Source organism: Haliaeetus albicilla, chromosome 8 (assembly GCF_947461875.1).
Source record: "Haliaeetus albicilla chromosome 8, bHalAlb1.1, whole genome shotgun sequence".
Lineage (NCBI taxonomy): Eukaryota > Metazoa > Chordata > Aves > Accipitriformes > Accipitridae > Haliaeetus > Haliaeetus albicilla.
In genome coordinates, this window is record NC_091490.1 from 18,892,144 (window position 1) to 18,907,830 (window position 15,687).

At 35.3% G+C, this 15,687-nt stretch overlaps 1 protein-coding gene across 1 annotated transcript in view; it reads right to left on the bottom strand.

Annotated features, from left to right (window-relative positions):
- Positions 1–15,301, bottom strand: part of HFM1 (helicase for meiosis 1) — a 39,771-nt gene extending 24,470 nt beyond the window's left edge. Inside the window, exons 1-13 of the mRNA XM_069789208.1 lie at positions 15,216–15,301; positions 14,704–14,825; positions 13,147–13,468; positions 12,101–12,366; positions 10,521–10,568; positions 8,681–8,751; positions 6,424–6,556; positions 3,961–4,112; positions 3,532–3,609; positions 3,233–3,394; positions 2,424–2,512; positions 1,457–1,500; positions 1,268–1,369 (exon numbers count right to left, since the gene is read on the bottom strand). Coding sequence (XP_069645309.1) covers positions 1,268–1,369; positions 1,457–1,500; positions 2,424–2,512; positions 3,233–3,394; positions 3,532–3,609; positions 3,961–4,112; positions 6,424–6,556; positions 8,681–8,751; positions 10,521–10,568; positions 12,101–12,366; positions 13,147–13,468; positions 14,704–14,825; positions 15,216–15,286 — 1,660 coding nt within the window. The 5' untranslated portion in view covers positions 15,287–15,301. The remainder of the gene's footprint in view (positions 1–1,267; positions 1,370–1,456; positions 1,501–2,423; positions 2,513–3,232; positions 3,395–3,531; positions 3,610–3,960; positions 4,113–6,423; positions 6,557–8,680; positions 8,752–10,520; positions 10,569–12,100; positions 12,367–13,146; positions 13,469–14,703; positions 14,826–15,215) is intronic.
- Positions 15,302–15,687: the final 386 nt, after the last annotated feature.

Here is a 15,687-nt window from a genome sequence, read left to right on the forward strand (position 1 = left end):
AAGAAAGGTTACCTACCAGTGCAATTGGAGCTTCAGTCCATATATGTGTCTGTGTGATATGTATACGCACACTTATACAGACACACACTGTGAGTATACGTACACTCTATTTCAGGACCAAAGAATTTTTCCCCTTTGCAGTATCTGTGAACGGTGTCTTAAAACCCTATCCCCCCATCATGCTCACAGACATATAAAGTGGAATATGCCCCATACTCTTTCAGCTTCCCCACAGTTGTAGAAATGTAGTTCTAGTATCTCAGATGATTCTGAAATATTCATGCAAACTATAAATTTCAAAGGACTTAAGTACCAACAAGCAATTTTGCATTCTTTCAGTGGTAGTCCATATGTACGCTCACGTTGCGCTCAGCTGTGGCACAGGGTCTCAAAGTCATTTTTTGCAAAGAGCAATTGTAGAACCACAGTCTCCTGAGATTTCAGAAATGGCACCATGGTTGGCAAAACCATACATTGTGCACCAGGCATCCAAAGTACAGCAGATTGCAGGGATGCAAAGACTTTTTAATACCATGGACACTGCAACTCTAGCAAGGTTGCCAGATCACAGCAGGGGTATCTACCTTAAATTTTCATAGTAAGTCATGACCATTGTACAGGAAAGAAAAAATCCATTAATCTTTCAGTGTTGTACATGAACCACACAGACAATTCCCCACAGGGTCTGAATCTTTCTTATAGAAAAAGAAAGCCTGGATGAGATGAGACCATCACATCTCAAACAGATACCTTCTCATTTCAGGTAAGAGCAGATGGAATATTTCTTAGGAACATCCCCATCAGTCAAAACACCTTGCATAGGAGTTTGAAAATAGCATCCTGCCCATCTAAGAACCATAAACGTAAAAGACTACCTTCAGGGAAGCCACTGCTGCAAAGGACACAAACAAAGAAAAATTATGTGAACTCTGAGGAAAGACACACTATCAGAGAGTTCCACTTCAACAGGATGGCTCAGTGGTATGAAAAGGAAACGGACATGGCCAGACCTATATAGACATAGGAGGGAGGATGACCTCCATGTATGCTGAAGAGAAGAAAAGTTCTGTGGTCTTTAGTAGCAGTGCATATGTATACTCACAGGGTAAAAGTGTATGTGAAACACAAACACATCTTTATCTGGATTTCACAAAGTAATTCCAAAGGTTAAACAAACTATAGAATCATAAAATATTACCACTTCCAAACTGCAATCTTCTCAGGATACATTAACAACATTTTCACTTTCAAAGTTAAATTTACTTACAAAGTACTGGTAAGTCTCCTACAGTAAAAGCTCCTTCAACTATTTTTCTGTCAGATATCTCCATACCCGCGTGATGATAAGCCACACCATACATTAAAAGATCTGATAATGAAATAATTATATCCATCACCTAAGTTTACTCAAGCAAGTATTCATTCACAGAACAGAGAAGTAGTAGGTTATATTTACCTCTCAGTTTGGAATCTTTCAATGAATTTGCAGACTTCTGTAATCTATGCAACACACACACACACAAAAAAAGGATATTTCAAAATCACAAACCAGATTCACTAATGTAAGTGGAATATACAAAGACAGCAGTATGTTTTTAAAATGCAAAAATAAAGCTTCACATAAAACTAGATACACAAGTACCCCACTACAGATTGTAAGATGTATTCCTTGACATGCACATTTTTTAGATACTTTCCCATAGTTCTACTGCATTTGTGCTTTTTAAGGATGTTTTTAGTTTTCAACTACGTTAGACTATCAAAAGGACATAGTCTTAAAATAACTTTAAAAATACACATTCTTTGGATATTTTCAACCACCACCTTTCCCATCTTCAAAAAGGGAACAAACTGATTCTCTGGGGCAGCCGTTGCAGCCTTTCTAGCCCAGTCATCTTTCTAAGTCACGACCTACAATCTAGATGTGTTGTTCACATAAAGCAAAGACGACTATGTTTGACATCCAAAATCAGGAAGTAGCTTCTGCAGCTGCCATTACTAGGCAACCCTGAAGTAAATAATAATTAACATGGGTAAGGGCTGTATTTATTAAAGGTATCTGATAATGCAAAGACTTCTTACAGCTTTGCGTAAAATACTAGTAAGACCTCATCCAGTTCAACTAGTCATATGCTTAATCTTTGCACTACAAGGCCTTACAGGTCCATAGGAATTAACATTTGTATGTTTAGAAAGCAGCTTTTAGAAACAACTTAATGTTTGTGAAAACTACCCTAAAAATCTGAGAAGCAAATAAAACTTGCAAAGAGTGCCAATTTACAAAAAAATGTCAACTGTGATGATTTTGCGGCAGACAGACACTCCTCTGCTAGAAATTGTATTAGATCAACAGCTTTCTTCACAGATGTCACAGGTTTACTAAAATACACAAACACTTATTAACAACTCAAATATAAAAATACCTTTGTTTCTGTTCTATACTCAGTAGAAATTTAGCATCTTTTGCAAGAACAGAAGCGGCCTGCTGTACTCCTTTTCTTGTGGCACAAAACTATAAATAAAAAAATAGTTTTTTGAATCAACACTTTTAAGTAAGAAACAATTTAAAATGAGATGAATAAAAAGCTGTTGTACCACAAGTGCTGGTTTTTGTTCCGAGTATGTTTGTATAATACTAGCTATCTTGTAGTTAAGAGTTAAGTCAAATTTGAATTCTGTCTGATTGTCACTGCAAGGAAAACCGAGAACAATTTTGCGTAGCTTCACTGGTCGTTGATCCTCATCTATTTTCAGACATACAGCAGGCATCTTACTATCTGAAAGCCATTCTGCAATCTTTAAAAAAGAAGAAATAGAATGGAAATGATAAATTTCTGCTTTTAATCACACTCTGCTCTAACTGCATCATACAATAATTAACTTAGCTTTTGTCACACATAAACGATTAACACATTTGATATTGCTTTTAACATTAAAATCACAGGTGAAGTTCTGCTTTCTACAGGACCAATATAATTCAAACTGAAATGTCAAGTCTGTTGTGATTTGTATTTAGAGACAAAAATCACAAACAGAAATCTAAAACTGAAGCATGTCCATACTTGGCTGATAGTTCCATATGGTTATAGGCCATTACATTAACATAAACCTCACAGCTGTCTTCAGCTAACAGCTTCAAAATGACAACTTTGTTATCTGAATTCATAACTACAGGTAAATTTTATCAAATACAACTACATTTATTAGAATACAGTTAAAATGTAACTCTTACATCTTCAGCGTTTGGGATTGTTGCAGAAACAGCTACAAATCTCAAGGGAGGAACAGTGTCATGATTCTCTGAAAGACGCCAAAGAGAAGACTGAACAGTCTTCATCCGACTGACTACAACTTCTAATGTTGCACCACGGCTTTCATCCTTTATAATATGCACCTATGAGGAATTTTTAAAAATTTGCTAGATACTTCTCCAGTTCCATCTATACATGTGTTATATAAATGTTATATTTTCTAAGTTTCCTTTTATCTTCAAGAATAAAAACAGCGCATACAAAACATTAATTTTCTTACCTCATCAATGAGAAACAGTCGTACAAGCTGGACTATAGAGTTGTCTCTCCACCTTCTAGTCATGCTATCCCATTTTTCCTAGGACAAAAAACCGATACAACAAAACAACAGAAGGTGAAAGATGTTTTAAAGGACAACACATGCCAGAAGTACTGTACAGACAGACATGCCTAAACTTAATAAATCTTTAAATAAAATCTGTTAAATTAATTCAAGCTAATGCCATGGATGTTTCATCTGGTACATTATTCTGTTACTAACTGTTGTTTATATGAACTAATAGTATGCACAGCAGTGTGCACACAAGCGTAAGGATCATAAAATTACTACTTATTACAAAAAAAAACAGCAGTCCTAGTAGCATACAATTAGATGACTACTAATGTCTGCTTATTCTAGCTTTTTGTAAGAATTGAGATTAAAACCTACAGGTGTAGTGATAATAATGTGAGCATGATGTATTTCAAATAAATCATCCATCACTGTATCTCCTGTCAGTTCCTTGCAGCTGAGTCCTATAGGTCCAAATTTTTCTTTCCAATCATCAAAACGCTGACTGCATAGAGCTTTAATTGGAGCCACTAAAAATAACACAAAATAATCAGAGTTATATCAAGAAAATCAAATCTTCAACTGTATTGCTAAAGATGCTAAATGCATATATTTTTAATATGTCTTCTTGAATTTAATTTCCCTAACTTTCAGCTTTGCTCCCAGAACCACAAAATTTTAACTGGTATTATTATCCTTATTATCCTATTCTATGTGCACAGATCAATGTTGAGCTTTGGGCCCCAGTTCTTCCCTATCAGCAATCAGAAACAGGACCCTTTAATTAAGGTTATTTATGCTCTCTCTTAATCCTGATTTCTTCCTCAATCCCACATGGAAACAATCAGTCAGCTAGCAAAGGTTTTCTCACAGACAGAAGAAACCAGAGGAAACACATGATTTCTAATGGAAAATCATACAAATAACAACTTTTTCCAGTTCAGAATGATTTGAGCACGCTGTATTCAGAGAGAAAAGGTGTTATAAATGAGAAACCATCCATGAGCAAGAGATAGAATTTCTAACAGAAGAAATCAAAATCTATATAAAGCAAATGTAGTTAGGTGTAGTCAGGGTCATACCGAGCAGCTAACACAGCAGGTAGCAGCTAACACGGCAGGTAGCAGTTCTGATGCTGGTCTTCATGAACAGACTCCTAAAACAATCGATTTCTTCATAGTTTGTTTGTGGTTTTGTTTTTTTTTTTTTCCTGAGGATACATACTATACTTTTGCAGACGCAGTCTGATTTCTAGAAATCAGAAGTAACTCTCTACAAGGACTGATACTAGCAAGACATGTAAGTCTATATTGGATGGGTAATCTATATGGAAAATGCAGTGATTTAAGTGAAAGAAGTGATCTACACATGATCTGAAAACAGCAGTAATAAAATAGATCTTGCAGTGATTACATTTTAGGCTAGCTAGAGCCACTGGAATATGAACCATTTCTGCGTATCAGCTGACAAGCCATCCCTAAGATGAAGTGATTTAAAGAACCAGTTTCTGCTTCAGAAAGAGGTGTAAAATCTCGTATCAGTGGCCTATAAAGCAGGGGAAATCACTAGCTCCAGAAAACTGATCAAGCTACCAGCAAGTAACTCACAAAATTGCAAAAGTAATAATCTTCACTGCGCAAAAATGCAAGAAGCTAGTGATTGCTCCCAGAACTTCAATCACCAATCCTTACCATGTGTTAAAGCTACCAGGAAACAACCCTAATTTACACAAGTACTGCAAGCTAATTCTCGTACATCAAGCCACTGAGGAACCAGGTATCAGGGCAAGCTCCGGCAATACGTAATCTGATTAACACCTCTGTTCCAACATTCGGAAAACTGACATGTCTCTTTCTCCACCACTGTTGAACCTGGAAAAGGTCAGCAGATCTAATTCCACCTGCAGGTAACTGCTTCCTTACTGAAAGTTTCAACCAGCCAATTTGTATCAATTCTACCAAGGCAACCAAAAACATTACAGTACACTGAAATGTTTCACCTCTATCTGCTGACAGGGAAACTATAATACATGCCTGTTTATAAAAGATCTGTTAATAATACAGAGTAAACTCTACATCAAGACTAGCTTTATTATAAGAATTTGAACACATTGGAATTTAAAAAAAATAATTAGGCTGAAGCTTCTGTAAATATCAAGATTAACCACTAATAGTAAGACTGACAAATACATCACCGTATGAATTAATTAGAACTGTGACAAACCCACCAACTTCATCTGATTCACATGACATGAACTCAATTCTCCAGGAAGGAAAGAAAAAAGTGTAATTGTTGTGACTATCTTCAAGCATTTTCATTAGTTCCCATACAGATCAATTAAACTCATGAAGATCACAGCTCTGGTGCCTCTGAACTAGTAGACAGAAAGCAACAAATAGCATGAAACCTTGCCAGGTAAGTGAATATTGGAAAATTTGATCCTCATCTCAGAGCAACAGACAGGCATACAAAAGATATTGCATGACTTCTGGCTCTGCCACTAAGAATTTGTTTTAGTTTCCTTTGCTTCCTTCTTCCCTTTTCATGTACATCTTGCCTTCTTAGAGGACAAACTCTTTACAAGATTTTTAAAATTTTTATTTGTATAGCCAATGCTGAACACTACAATTACACAGTGCTGTTAAATACTAGTAATAGTTACAACAGTATCACAAATAAACAAATCCTAAAAGAAACAACTTTTTAAAGAATGAGGTAGGTCACAATTTCTTAACATATTTAATTTCAACATTATTAAAGCACTCACTCCAGATCTCCACATTTACAGAATGACATTTTCTACTGCTGTCACCAAAATGTTTAAAGCTGCATAATACTTACTGTAAACAACTTTAATATTTAACCAAGGCAGCGGGGCTTCCATGAGTAATCTGGTAATAGCTAGCTCGAACATTACAGTTTTTCCAGAGCCAGTTGGAGCACAAATCACAAAATTCCTGTCTGTATAAAGAAGCTAGGAAAGAGTTGCAAAGTAGTACATATAACATAGCTATCCATTGTACCTATTCATACATTCCAAAAGCATTGTCTAGGGGAAAAGGACACAAGGAAGTTTTTATTACATTGATATATGTAGTCCTCTAAAAAATTTTGTATTAGATGTGAACTTTAAGTTACAGCAAAAGAAAGAACATTTTCTGCTACATGTCTGCCACAAAAACGTTAAATGAGATGCTGTTCATCTATGGTTATTATGTAACGAAGCCTACCAGTCTGTGACAAAAAAAACAGCCTCTAGCCTTAGGTGACATCAATACAGAATCACTGTCAATGTCCAACTGCAAGCAAACGTGAGAAAGAGGTATTTTGTGCTCAAATTCAAGATGCAATTTGTTTTCCTTCTGTAATTCAATCTGCATTCAAAATTCCAACATTGTTGAATATATATAATTTTAATAGAATGTTAAGTTTCAAAAAATGACACGAGTAGGTTTTGTGTGACTATGTTTCTTTCCTTCCAACCTTCTTTCCCCCACATTCTATCCTCCACCATCTTAGAAGCCAGGCATGTCCATGTCATGTTCTCTCATTTTCCTCTGACCACATTGACTCTACCCTCCCTCCTCCTCCGCAGTGTCATTCACCCATCCTCCCTCCATGCAGCATGCTCTGCGCAGTTTCATTTCCTTCTCTCCCTCCCAACTCCTCATGAATTCTACTATTCTCATTCTTTTTTTCCTTTCCTTCTAGCTGTTATTGCTCTAAAACTATTCTATGACTGTTAGGAGCTCACATGGATGAATGGGAATCACCTAGTGCTTGATTTATAAATAACTGTAGCAATGACTGACACTGACAGTACTGTTTTGCAGGAATTACCCGCGTTCTTCGTCTACCACTCCCAGTTTTCCAGTGCTCATAAAAATCAATGAAGTACGAATACAAAATTTTCCCTGATTTTTGTTAAATAATCATTTGTAACATTCACTGTGAATCAGCCAGAGAAATTCTACTAAGTTGAATGCTTACAACTCATTTCTTGGAACCACATAGTTGCTACCAAGTTGAATTTTGCAAGCTTAACCAATAAAAAATATGCTGATTTCTCTTAAGTTTTTAACATGTCATGTGTTATACATGAGTGATAAGCAAACCTTGTCCTTCCTGGTACCTTACAAACAAAGTTATATTTAGGAGTACCAATACATGAGCCGTTCCAAAAAAATTTTGTGGTTTTGTTTTTTTTTTTTAAACTATTGCCCCGAGAACTCTGTTTTTGCAGCTTTCATGAAAGTAAATCTTGCTTACAGCTTTGCTTTTCCATTGTTGTAGGAACAAAGTCACACAAGATTATTTTACAGGCCCATATGACGTATAACTCTCATCAGAAAATAAACACAAATTTGGAAGTAAGGAAAAATACCCCAAATCTATGCATAAAACTAAAAATGTAAGGAAAAAAGCGCAAAAATACAGCCCCCCCATAGAATTTAAATACAAGATTATTCTGCTCGTATAAGCACCATTCTTAAAATCTTTTTATAAAACATTACTTAGTGGTTAAGAAATTCAAACAAAAACATTTACAACACCAAAAGGAGCTTAAAAACATGCTTAAAAATGTCTGTGACTGACACTGGGATTTCCCCTAGAGTTGAGTAAAATTTCAAATGCTCTGTTGAAGACTGATGGAACCTGTATCTCCTCTCCGCAATACCTATAATACAATCTTTCTCAAATTGGTTGCTTTCAAAATAAGTTTCAGGTTTTAAAGAAAGAGCATAGCTGGTAAGAAGGGCATGGACAAACATCACTTCTCTAAAAGGACAACCTTCTCTAAAGTTCTGCTTTTCTTCATCTTCCTGTGAAAATCACTAAAAAAATATTACTAATCTGTATGCATAAATACACATATAATTCACATCTTCACACGAATGTATTTAAAGCTAAGAAAAACATTTTTAGGAGTTCTTCTGGTCTCTTCTCCCAGCTAAGCACAACCCTGCTCAACTACTCCAGGAAGAGATTCTAGATATATTACAGTTTTCTAACCCCTTTTAAGTTCTGAATACCAAAGTATCATTTAAATTTATCTATAAAGTACTACTTGCAGCTGCATCTAATGTTTCATACTTACATCATCCAAAGCTTTAGACTGTGCGTAGTTAAAATATGGGAACTCCTTAAAAATACTTCTAAATTGGGCCGCTTGACAGCATTAAGGAATTGAAAACAATTGAGTGAAAATTGTAAAATATATTTCAGAACTGTAAATGCATCTCTTTCTTGTAATTTTAAATGCAGACTTAAAATATATGAAACAATCTTTCATTGGCAGAGGCTTGTAAAAAATTATCAAAAAGTAACCTATTAAATGATTTAGTAGCTTTATTTAGATTCTTGGCGTGCCATATATTCCACTTCACCAAAAAAACCACTACCTATTTGAGAGGTCTCAGGATTATACCAATAATCAAGAACCTCCTCCCTGGCACAGGTTTCATGGAATGGCATAAAGTTATGGAATATGAAACTGCAAGGGACAAAAGCTTTATTCTACACTGCAAACCAGATACAAGAGCAAGCAGAGCACTGCTGTTAGCATATCTGAAGTGTCAATGGTTACATTATATTTGTAATATAACACAAATTAATTAGCATAATATTGTATGTCCAGTCACAATAGCAGCAAAGAAATTCACCTACGATCTCTTAGTACCGACAGTGGTTTTAAAGACTTTTTTTTTTAAATTGCTAATACTGTGTATTCTTCAGACAACAACATTCTTATCTAAAATATGAGTAAGAGGAAAGACAGTATTGTTACATTACAAATCCAAATAAGTGAGCTGATCCTTGTCTGGACTTGCATTGAAGCCACACAAGCAGACTAACTGTAACCATCCGATCAGGCTGAGGATGCAAGCACAGTCAGACGTAACACCAACAGTAACAAGAACAACGAACTGCTGAGGCCTCAGATTGATGTTACATTAAAAGATTAAATAAAGATGAAAACAAAAAGGAGTAAAACAAGAAATAAAAGTAGTTAAATACAAACACTAAAAAATGGGTAAAGATAAGCAAGTAATATTAGACTAAAGAAAATAAGGGTTTTTTTCAAAAGACTTCTCTAAAATTACTTCTCTAAGTAAGTGATCTTTCAAAATGCAGAACATTCACTATCTGTAATTAGCAACATCAGAACAACAGAGTCCTTACTCATTTTGGAAATTATGACACTTCTTAAAGCTATTCACATGAATTTAAGTTGCCTAAATTCAGACATTTCCTCTTCCTGATATTTAACATGCCATTTGACAGTTACTAGAAACAAAATATTGAAAAGACAGCGTAAAAAAGGCAAAAAAAAAAAAAGCTTCACGGATACAGATGGATGGTTAATTATGTTATGGGTTCAAGGCAGGGGCAAGAAGAAAAATGACTGTAAAATCTGCTTGAAGAATGGAAGTATACTGTCTGCACAGTACAATATAAATACAGATCTATAAGTAGTATGTGAAGTTTATTTTCTCCTGATAAAATGGGACAAAAAGTAAGATTCCATTTTCCTAAGAAGCCTAAATACTAAATCACTTTTCCTTTATTTAAAGTGTATGGGGATATATGTGTATATGTGTCTTTGCATATAAAATCTGGCCTGAAACATATTTTGTGAAGTAAAAATTTTACATTTTAAAAATAAACAGTTTTGAGGATAAAATTCAAATGTTTGAAATAAAAATAAATTTGCTTAGCAATGAATGATCTATAAGTTGTCCTATTTTCATTCTAGGTTTGGAAGTCCAAAGGGTGAACACCTATTCATCATTTGATTCCCAGCATGACGTTACAAATCAAAGCTATTACAGTGTAATGCATAAGTTCCTATGGCTACAAATTAAACACTATAATTCTGTAAATGTAAAAGCATTGTAATAAAATCAGTAAATCAGATACAGCAAATACAAGGATACGTATTTCTGTAACAGCCCTCAAAATTTCCCATTTTCTTCCTGTAGTTCCTGAAGAAATAAAAGTAGTAAATTTATAAAACCAGATTTATTTTCAACCGATAACCATGAAAAATATCTTCCTGACCCCAAGCTACGTGTTTTGTGAGAAGCTGCAAGGCTTTAACAAGGTCCAGGTGATACAGAAAGAGCTGATAGGATAGGACAGGGAGGTCACAAGCTCATCATTTGAAAGGACCACCTTGGTGGCCCTTTGCTGAACTCAGTCCAGTTTAAGGACGTCTTGCCTGTACCAGAGGCTCAAAACTTGATGCAGTATCTAGACATGGTCTCAAAAGTGCCAAGAAGAAGGGGATAATCACTCCCCTCAAGTTCCTGGCCTTGTCCCTGCTAACAAAGCCCAGGATGCTGTCGGCCTTCGTTACTGCTGGGGCACACTGCTGGCTGACATTCAGTGAGCTGTTCACCAGACCCCAGGCGCTGTTCTGCAGAGCTGCCCCCACCTAGTCCATCCCAGGGGAACCCCAGGGGTTATTCTTCTTCCCCGGGGCAGGACTTTGCATTCGTTCCTACTGAATTTCATGAGATCCCTGGCAGCCCCCTCTTCCAGGAGAGACCCCTGCAGTACTCCACTTGTGGCAGGCATGTGGGCAGTGTGACCCATTAACCACCACCCTCTGAGCCTGACCATCCAACCATTTTTTTTACCCATGCAGTTGTCCATCCATTCCTAATGTCCTAATCTGGACACAAGAATGCTGTGGAAGACAGTGTTTCTCAACCATTCTATGGTTCTATGAACAGTCTTGCTGAAGTCAAAGTAAATGACATCCACTGCTCTCCCCTCATGCAGAAATCTAGTCACCATTGCTCAGAAGGCAATCAGTCAGGAATCACGTTTTCCATTCCTGACCAGCCTCCAAATCCCATCCAAAGCCACAGATCTGCCCTAAAATCTTCTGCTAGAACTATTTTTCTATTCTGTGTTTCCGTAGCAGGTAGCCAGGTACTTAAGGTACATTCCACAGATGCAATAAGTCCCTGTCCCAAAAAGCTTAAAACCTAGAAATAAACATATTAAGCATATTTTAAAACTATTAAAAAAACAAAAATAATTTCTAAACCAAGTATTTTATCATCAAAATTCTCACTGCTTTCCTCCATTTTCCAGATTTTAAAATCTATTTCTACAAAGATACAAGTATGAGCCACATCACAAATAAACATTCTATTTTCAATTTCTGGTTTCAAATGAAGATAAGACTATTTACCACATGAAGGGACAAGGCTGCTCTTTCTCAAATTGTTTAGGGGACTCATTTTTCAAAAAGGTTTACATGACTTGGCACTTTTGAAAACGTGACTCTCCTTCATAAATTGTTTACCCAGCTCATCTTAAACAACAATGCAATTAAGTTCCATAGAATTGCAGTATCTTCTATCAAGTTTAGCCAATTATCTCGCCTTGAGCTGGTGAGAAAATGTTCTTCACTCTACCTCAGATCATGGATATCCATTATTATTATTATATACCGAAGACAGAGAGTGGACTATTTTTCTTGAAAAAGAGTAATAATAATTACCTGTCATATCCAGAACCTCTGAAGCATTAGAAAATGATTTCATTTTAATTCCATTTTTAGATGCAATGTCCCAATCATTTACCCTATGCAGAGTAAAATCTGAGTCTTTAGTTATCGGAGCATGATGATTATTTCTCCATAAACCTTCTTTTTTCACTTCTTTTATGCTTTCACGTGTATTTAAGTAAGTATCAATTTCTTTCACATCCACAGAACTATCTTTAAATTCTGTATTTTTGTACATATAACCAGACATTTTAAATAAGCTGCAAAAGATCCAGGATTTTCATTAGTTTGTTGAATGTTACACAGTTTCTCTAATATTTGAAAAATATGTATACTTGTATTAGAAGCAGAACCAGTAAGATACAATCATAAGAAAAGTTTGTATCTAACTTTATTTGATATGACACACTTCTACCTGAAGACGACTCCTTTCAAGATACATTTTAACTTTACTTTCATTCCAGAAAGAACCTGAAAGAATAAACTGCCTGTCCAGATGGACTCTGAATCCCAACAGCAGATTAACTGTCAATCTCCGCATAATTAAAAACAATGGAGACATACAGGTTCTGAGGAATGAGAAAAGCCGGGCACAGAAGAGGAGTTTATCTGTAAAACCTCTCCTTCCAGGCCAGGCCAGACTGAAATCATGTTGAGAACTGCTCAAGGTATTCCTGGCTGGCTGACCTCTGCTCTGAAAAGAAAGTGATCTTAGCCTTCTTGCTCGTTACCATGTGGATAAAGAACTCAAAATACAATTTTGAAAAACCTTTGTTACCTAACAATTTCTTTAATTTTAAAGAAACAAACCTCATCCTTACTCTTCTCATTAAAGAGTCTGAGCTCAGGACACATTTAATTACAGTATTAAAATATTGCCAAAAGGAAACATCTTTTTTCCCCTATACCGAAAAGAATTAGTGTCTGGAGCCCTGTTAAAGTACCTTCAATTGAATGATCAAAAATTCTGCGTTTAACAAATGTATCTAAAATAATGATTCTGACAATCGATAAATTATCAGAATTGACTAGATGCGTACCTTTTTCTTAATGTTGAATGGACACTCTCATCATCACTGTTTTTTGGAAAATTACTTAATATTTTATTTTGTGAAAAATTTTCACCAGGTTGCTGAGAAACTCCTGTTCCTGTTTTAGGTTTATCTTGATCAGAAGAGAGAAACAATGAAACCATTTTCAGACTTTCATGCTGAAAACTGATTTTCTCTCTTTCTCCCACGCTTAATTGGAGCACTTCTTTTTCAGAGTCTATGCCAAAATGAACAGGTGCTGGTGATTTATCATTTACTTCCTCAGTGTTACTCTTACATTGTTGTATAAACTTCTGGTGCTTTCTCTCTCCTACAAAAACAATAAATTAATATTTCTATTAATGTTAATTTTCCTATTCATAGTAATTTTATTAAATATCTTCCACACAGAATAAGCCAAATTCATATATATTATATGAACTGATATTTCTATCTTATTCCAAGAACTTTAGTGTATATTTTAATGTATTTTCAAACTCTTCATCCTGTCCCAGAATAAAGATGGTCTTTTAAAAAAATGACACAATGACCAAGCCTGAAGTTCCTACTATGAACAACTCTGAGATAAACCCTGCAATCTCAACAGTCAAAATTTGTAATGATGTCATGGTTTCATAGTCATCTTGGTTAATTATCACATTTTGCAGGGTTAGCTCTCAGTAGGATCAGTGTCCTGATCTGGCAGCCTATTAATTTCAGCGTTACCCATTTGGAAACTTAAAATTACAAAGGCCTGTTTTTGACATAACCCCAACAGTTCTAATTCTACAAACACCAGAAAGCTTATTTGAATGAGCAGTTCTTAATGGAATTGCTCTTGCATAAAGTACAAAAAAAAGCTTCTGTCTCAATAATAATTCCTAAATAGAGAGTATCGTACATCAGCACAGCACCTAAGAAATGTAGAAATCTAGTTGACAGAGATAAAGCAATTGAATTCTTTAAAATTTCCTTAAGGTGATCCTGAATGTCTAGATGGAAGGAATACTCCACTTAGCAGCAATCAATGGCCAGATTCAAATTTGACTTCCTGAATAGCAATTTGAAAAAAAGCCCCAAAATGGAAGAAGAAAGTTAGGTTCATATAAACTCTTTCTACCTTGGGTGGGAGACTGGTCAGCAGATCTATGTGCTGCATTATGCTCTTACAGCTGCTTCCCACTGTGTTATGATGCTTCACAGAACAATGTGGAGTAGCTGAAATTTTGATCATGCTTACCTTGCCCACTTCTGCACAGTAAATGTGTAACTTGTATATGCCCAGAGAGGACTGCTAATGCTCCAAAGATATACAAGACCATCACCCTCAACTAAAATACATTTTTTGTCTATATTTGCATACCTAGAATATTTCATATTTCACGGCATTAAAAGAGAGAGGAGGAATGATCTGTCAAGCCAATTATTTGTTAAGCCATTCAAAATGAATGTCAAATATTATGGTTTAGTGGGACTTGGCAGTGTTAGGTTTACAGTTGGACTCAATAATCTTAGAAGTCTTTTCCAACCTAAATGATTCTATGATTCTGTTCTATGATATTTTACCCATATGAGTGTCAGCTGTGTTTCTTTCCAGTTCCCTCTGTAACTCCTCTGCAGCTGGAATTTCAGCAATAGCTGGAGCAGGTGCAATACACCAAATCTTAGGCACTTCATTTTCTAGATACCTATTTTTAACACACAAATGTAAGGTAAAAGCATTCTTTAAGCACCCTCCACAACATCTAGCTTGAAATCACTAATCATAAATAACCTACTGTTTCTCCTGCTAAAAAATATTCTTTAATCCGTGTGATTTTTAATCACAGAAAATTTAAGAGGCAAAACTTCTACTAACCTGTATTTCTTATAGCCCTAAGATACACTTGCATAATTCAAACTTCAGTGTGTTTGGAAAAACATTTCAAATTATGGGTTCTGAACCTGGAAAATTCTAGCCCCACATTTCTACTGGTAGACAGAAAAGGAAGTTATAAAAAAATAATTCTGCTGTAAAATGATTCAGAGTGGGGAAAAACTTGAAAAACAATTATATATATTTAACAATAAAGATTTACCTTTGTCTTGTATCTGGTCTCTCATAAAATAAATTATCCAACGAAAAGACCATGTCTGCAGAGTTGAACATTTTTAGATCAAATGTGAAGTCCCTTAATCTGCAAAAGGCAGCACAAGGAACTGTGAAACTGAAATTACTAGAATTGAACCTGTATAAGCAATAGAAATTCTATTAGTTATAAGTGCCAATACTTAATTTCTAGATTTTTTTTCTTTTAGAGCTCTTGCCTGCATCCTTAATTCTTTTTCAAAAAGAAAATCTTTCTCCTGATAAAATATGGTTCCTATTACTTATGACCAAAAAATCCTGTAGGACAGCACTTTAAACAACCTTTACATTACCATGACATGTCAGGAGGCAAAAAGTAGCTAAAAGTGAAGATTCAGATAAAGTTTATGTTAAATTATTTAATTTCTAAGAATAATGCTAAGATTCTTTTATACAATTGCAGACTATTTTTTTTTTTCTCA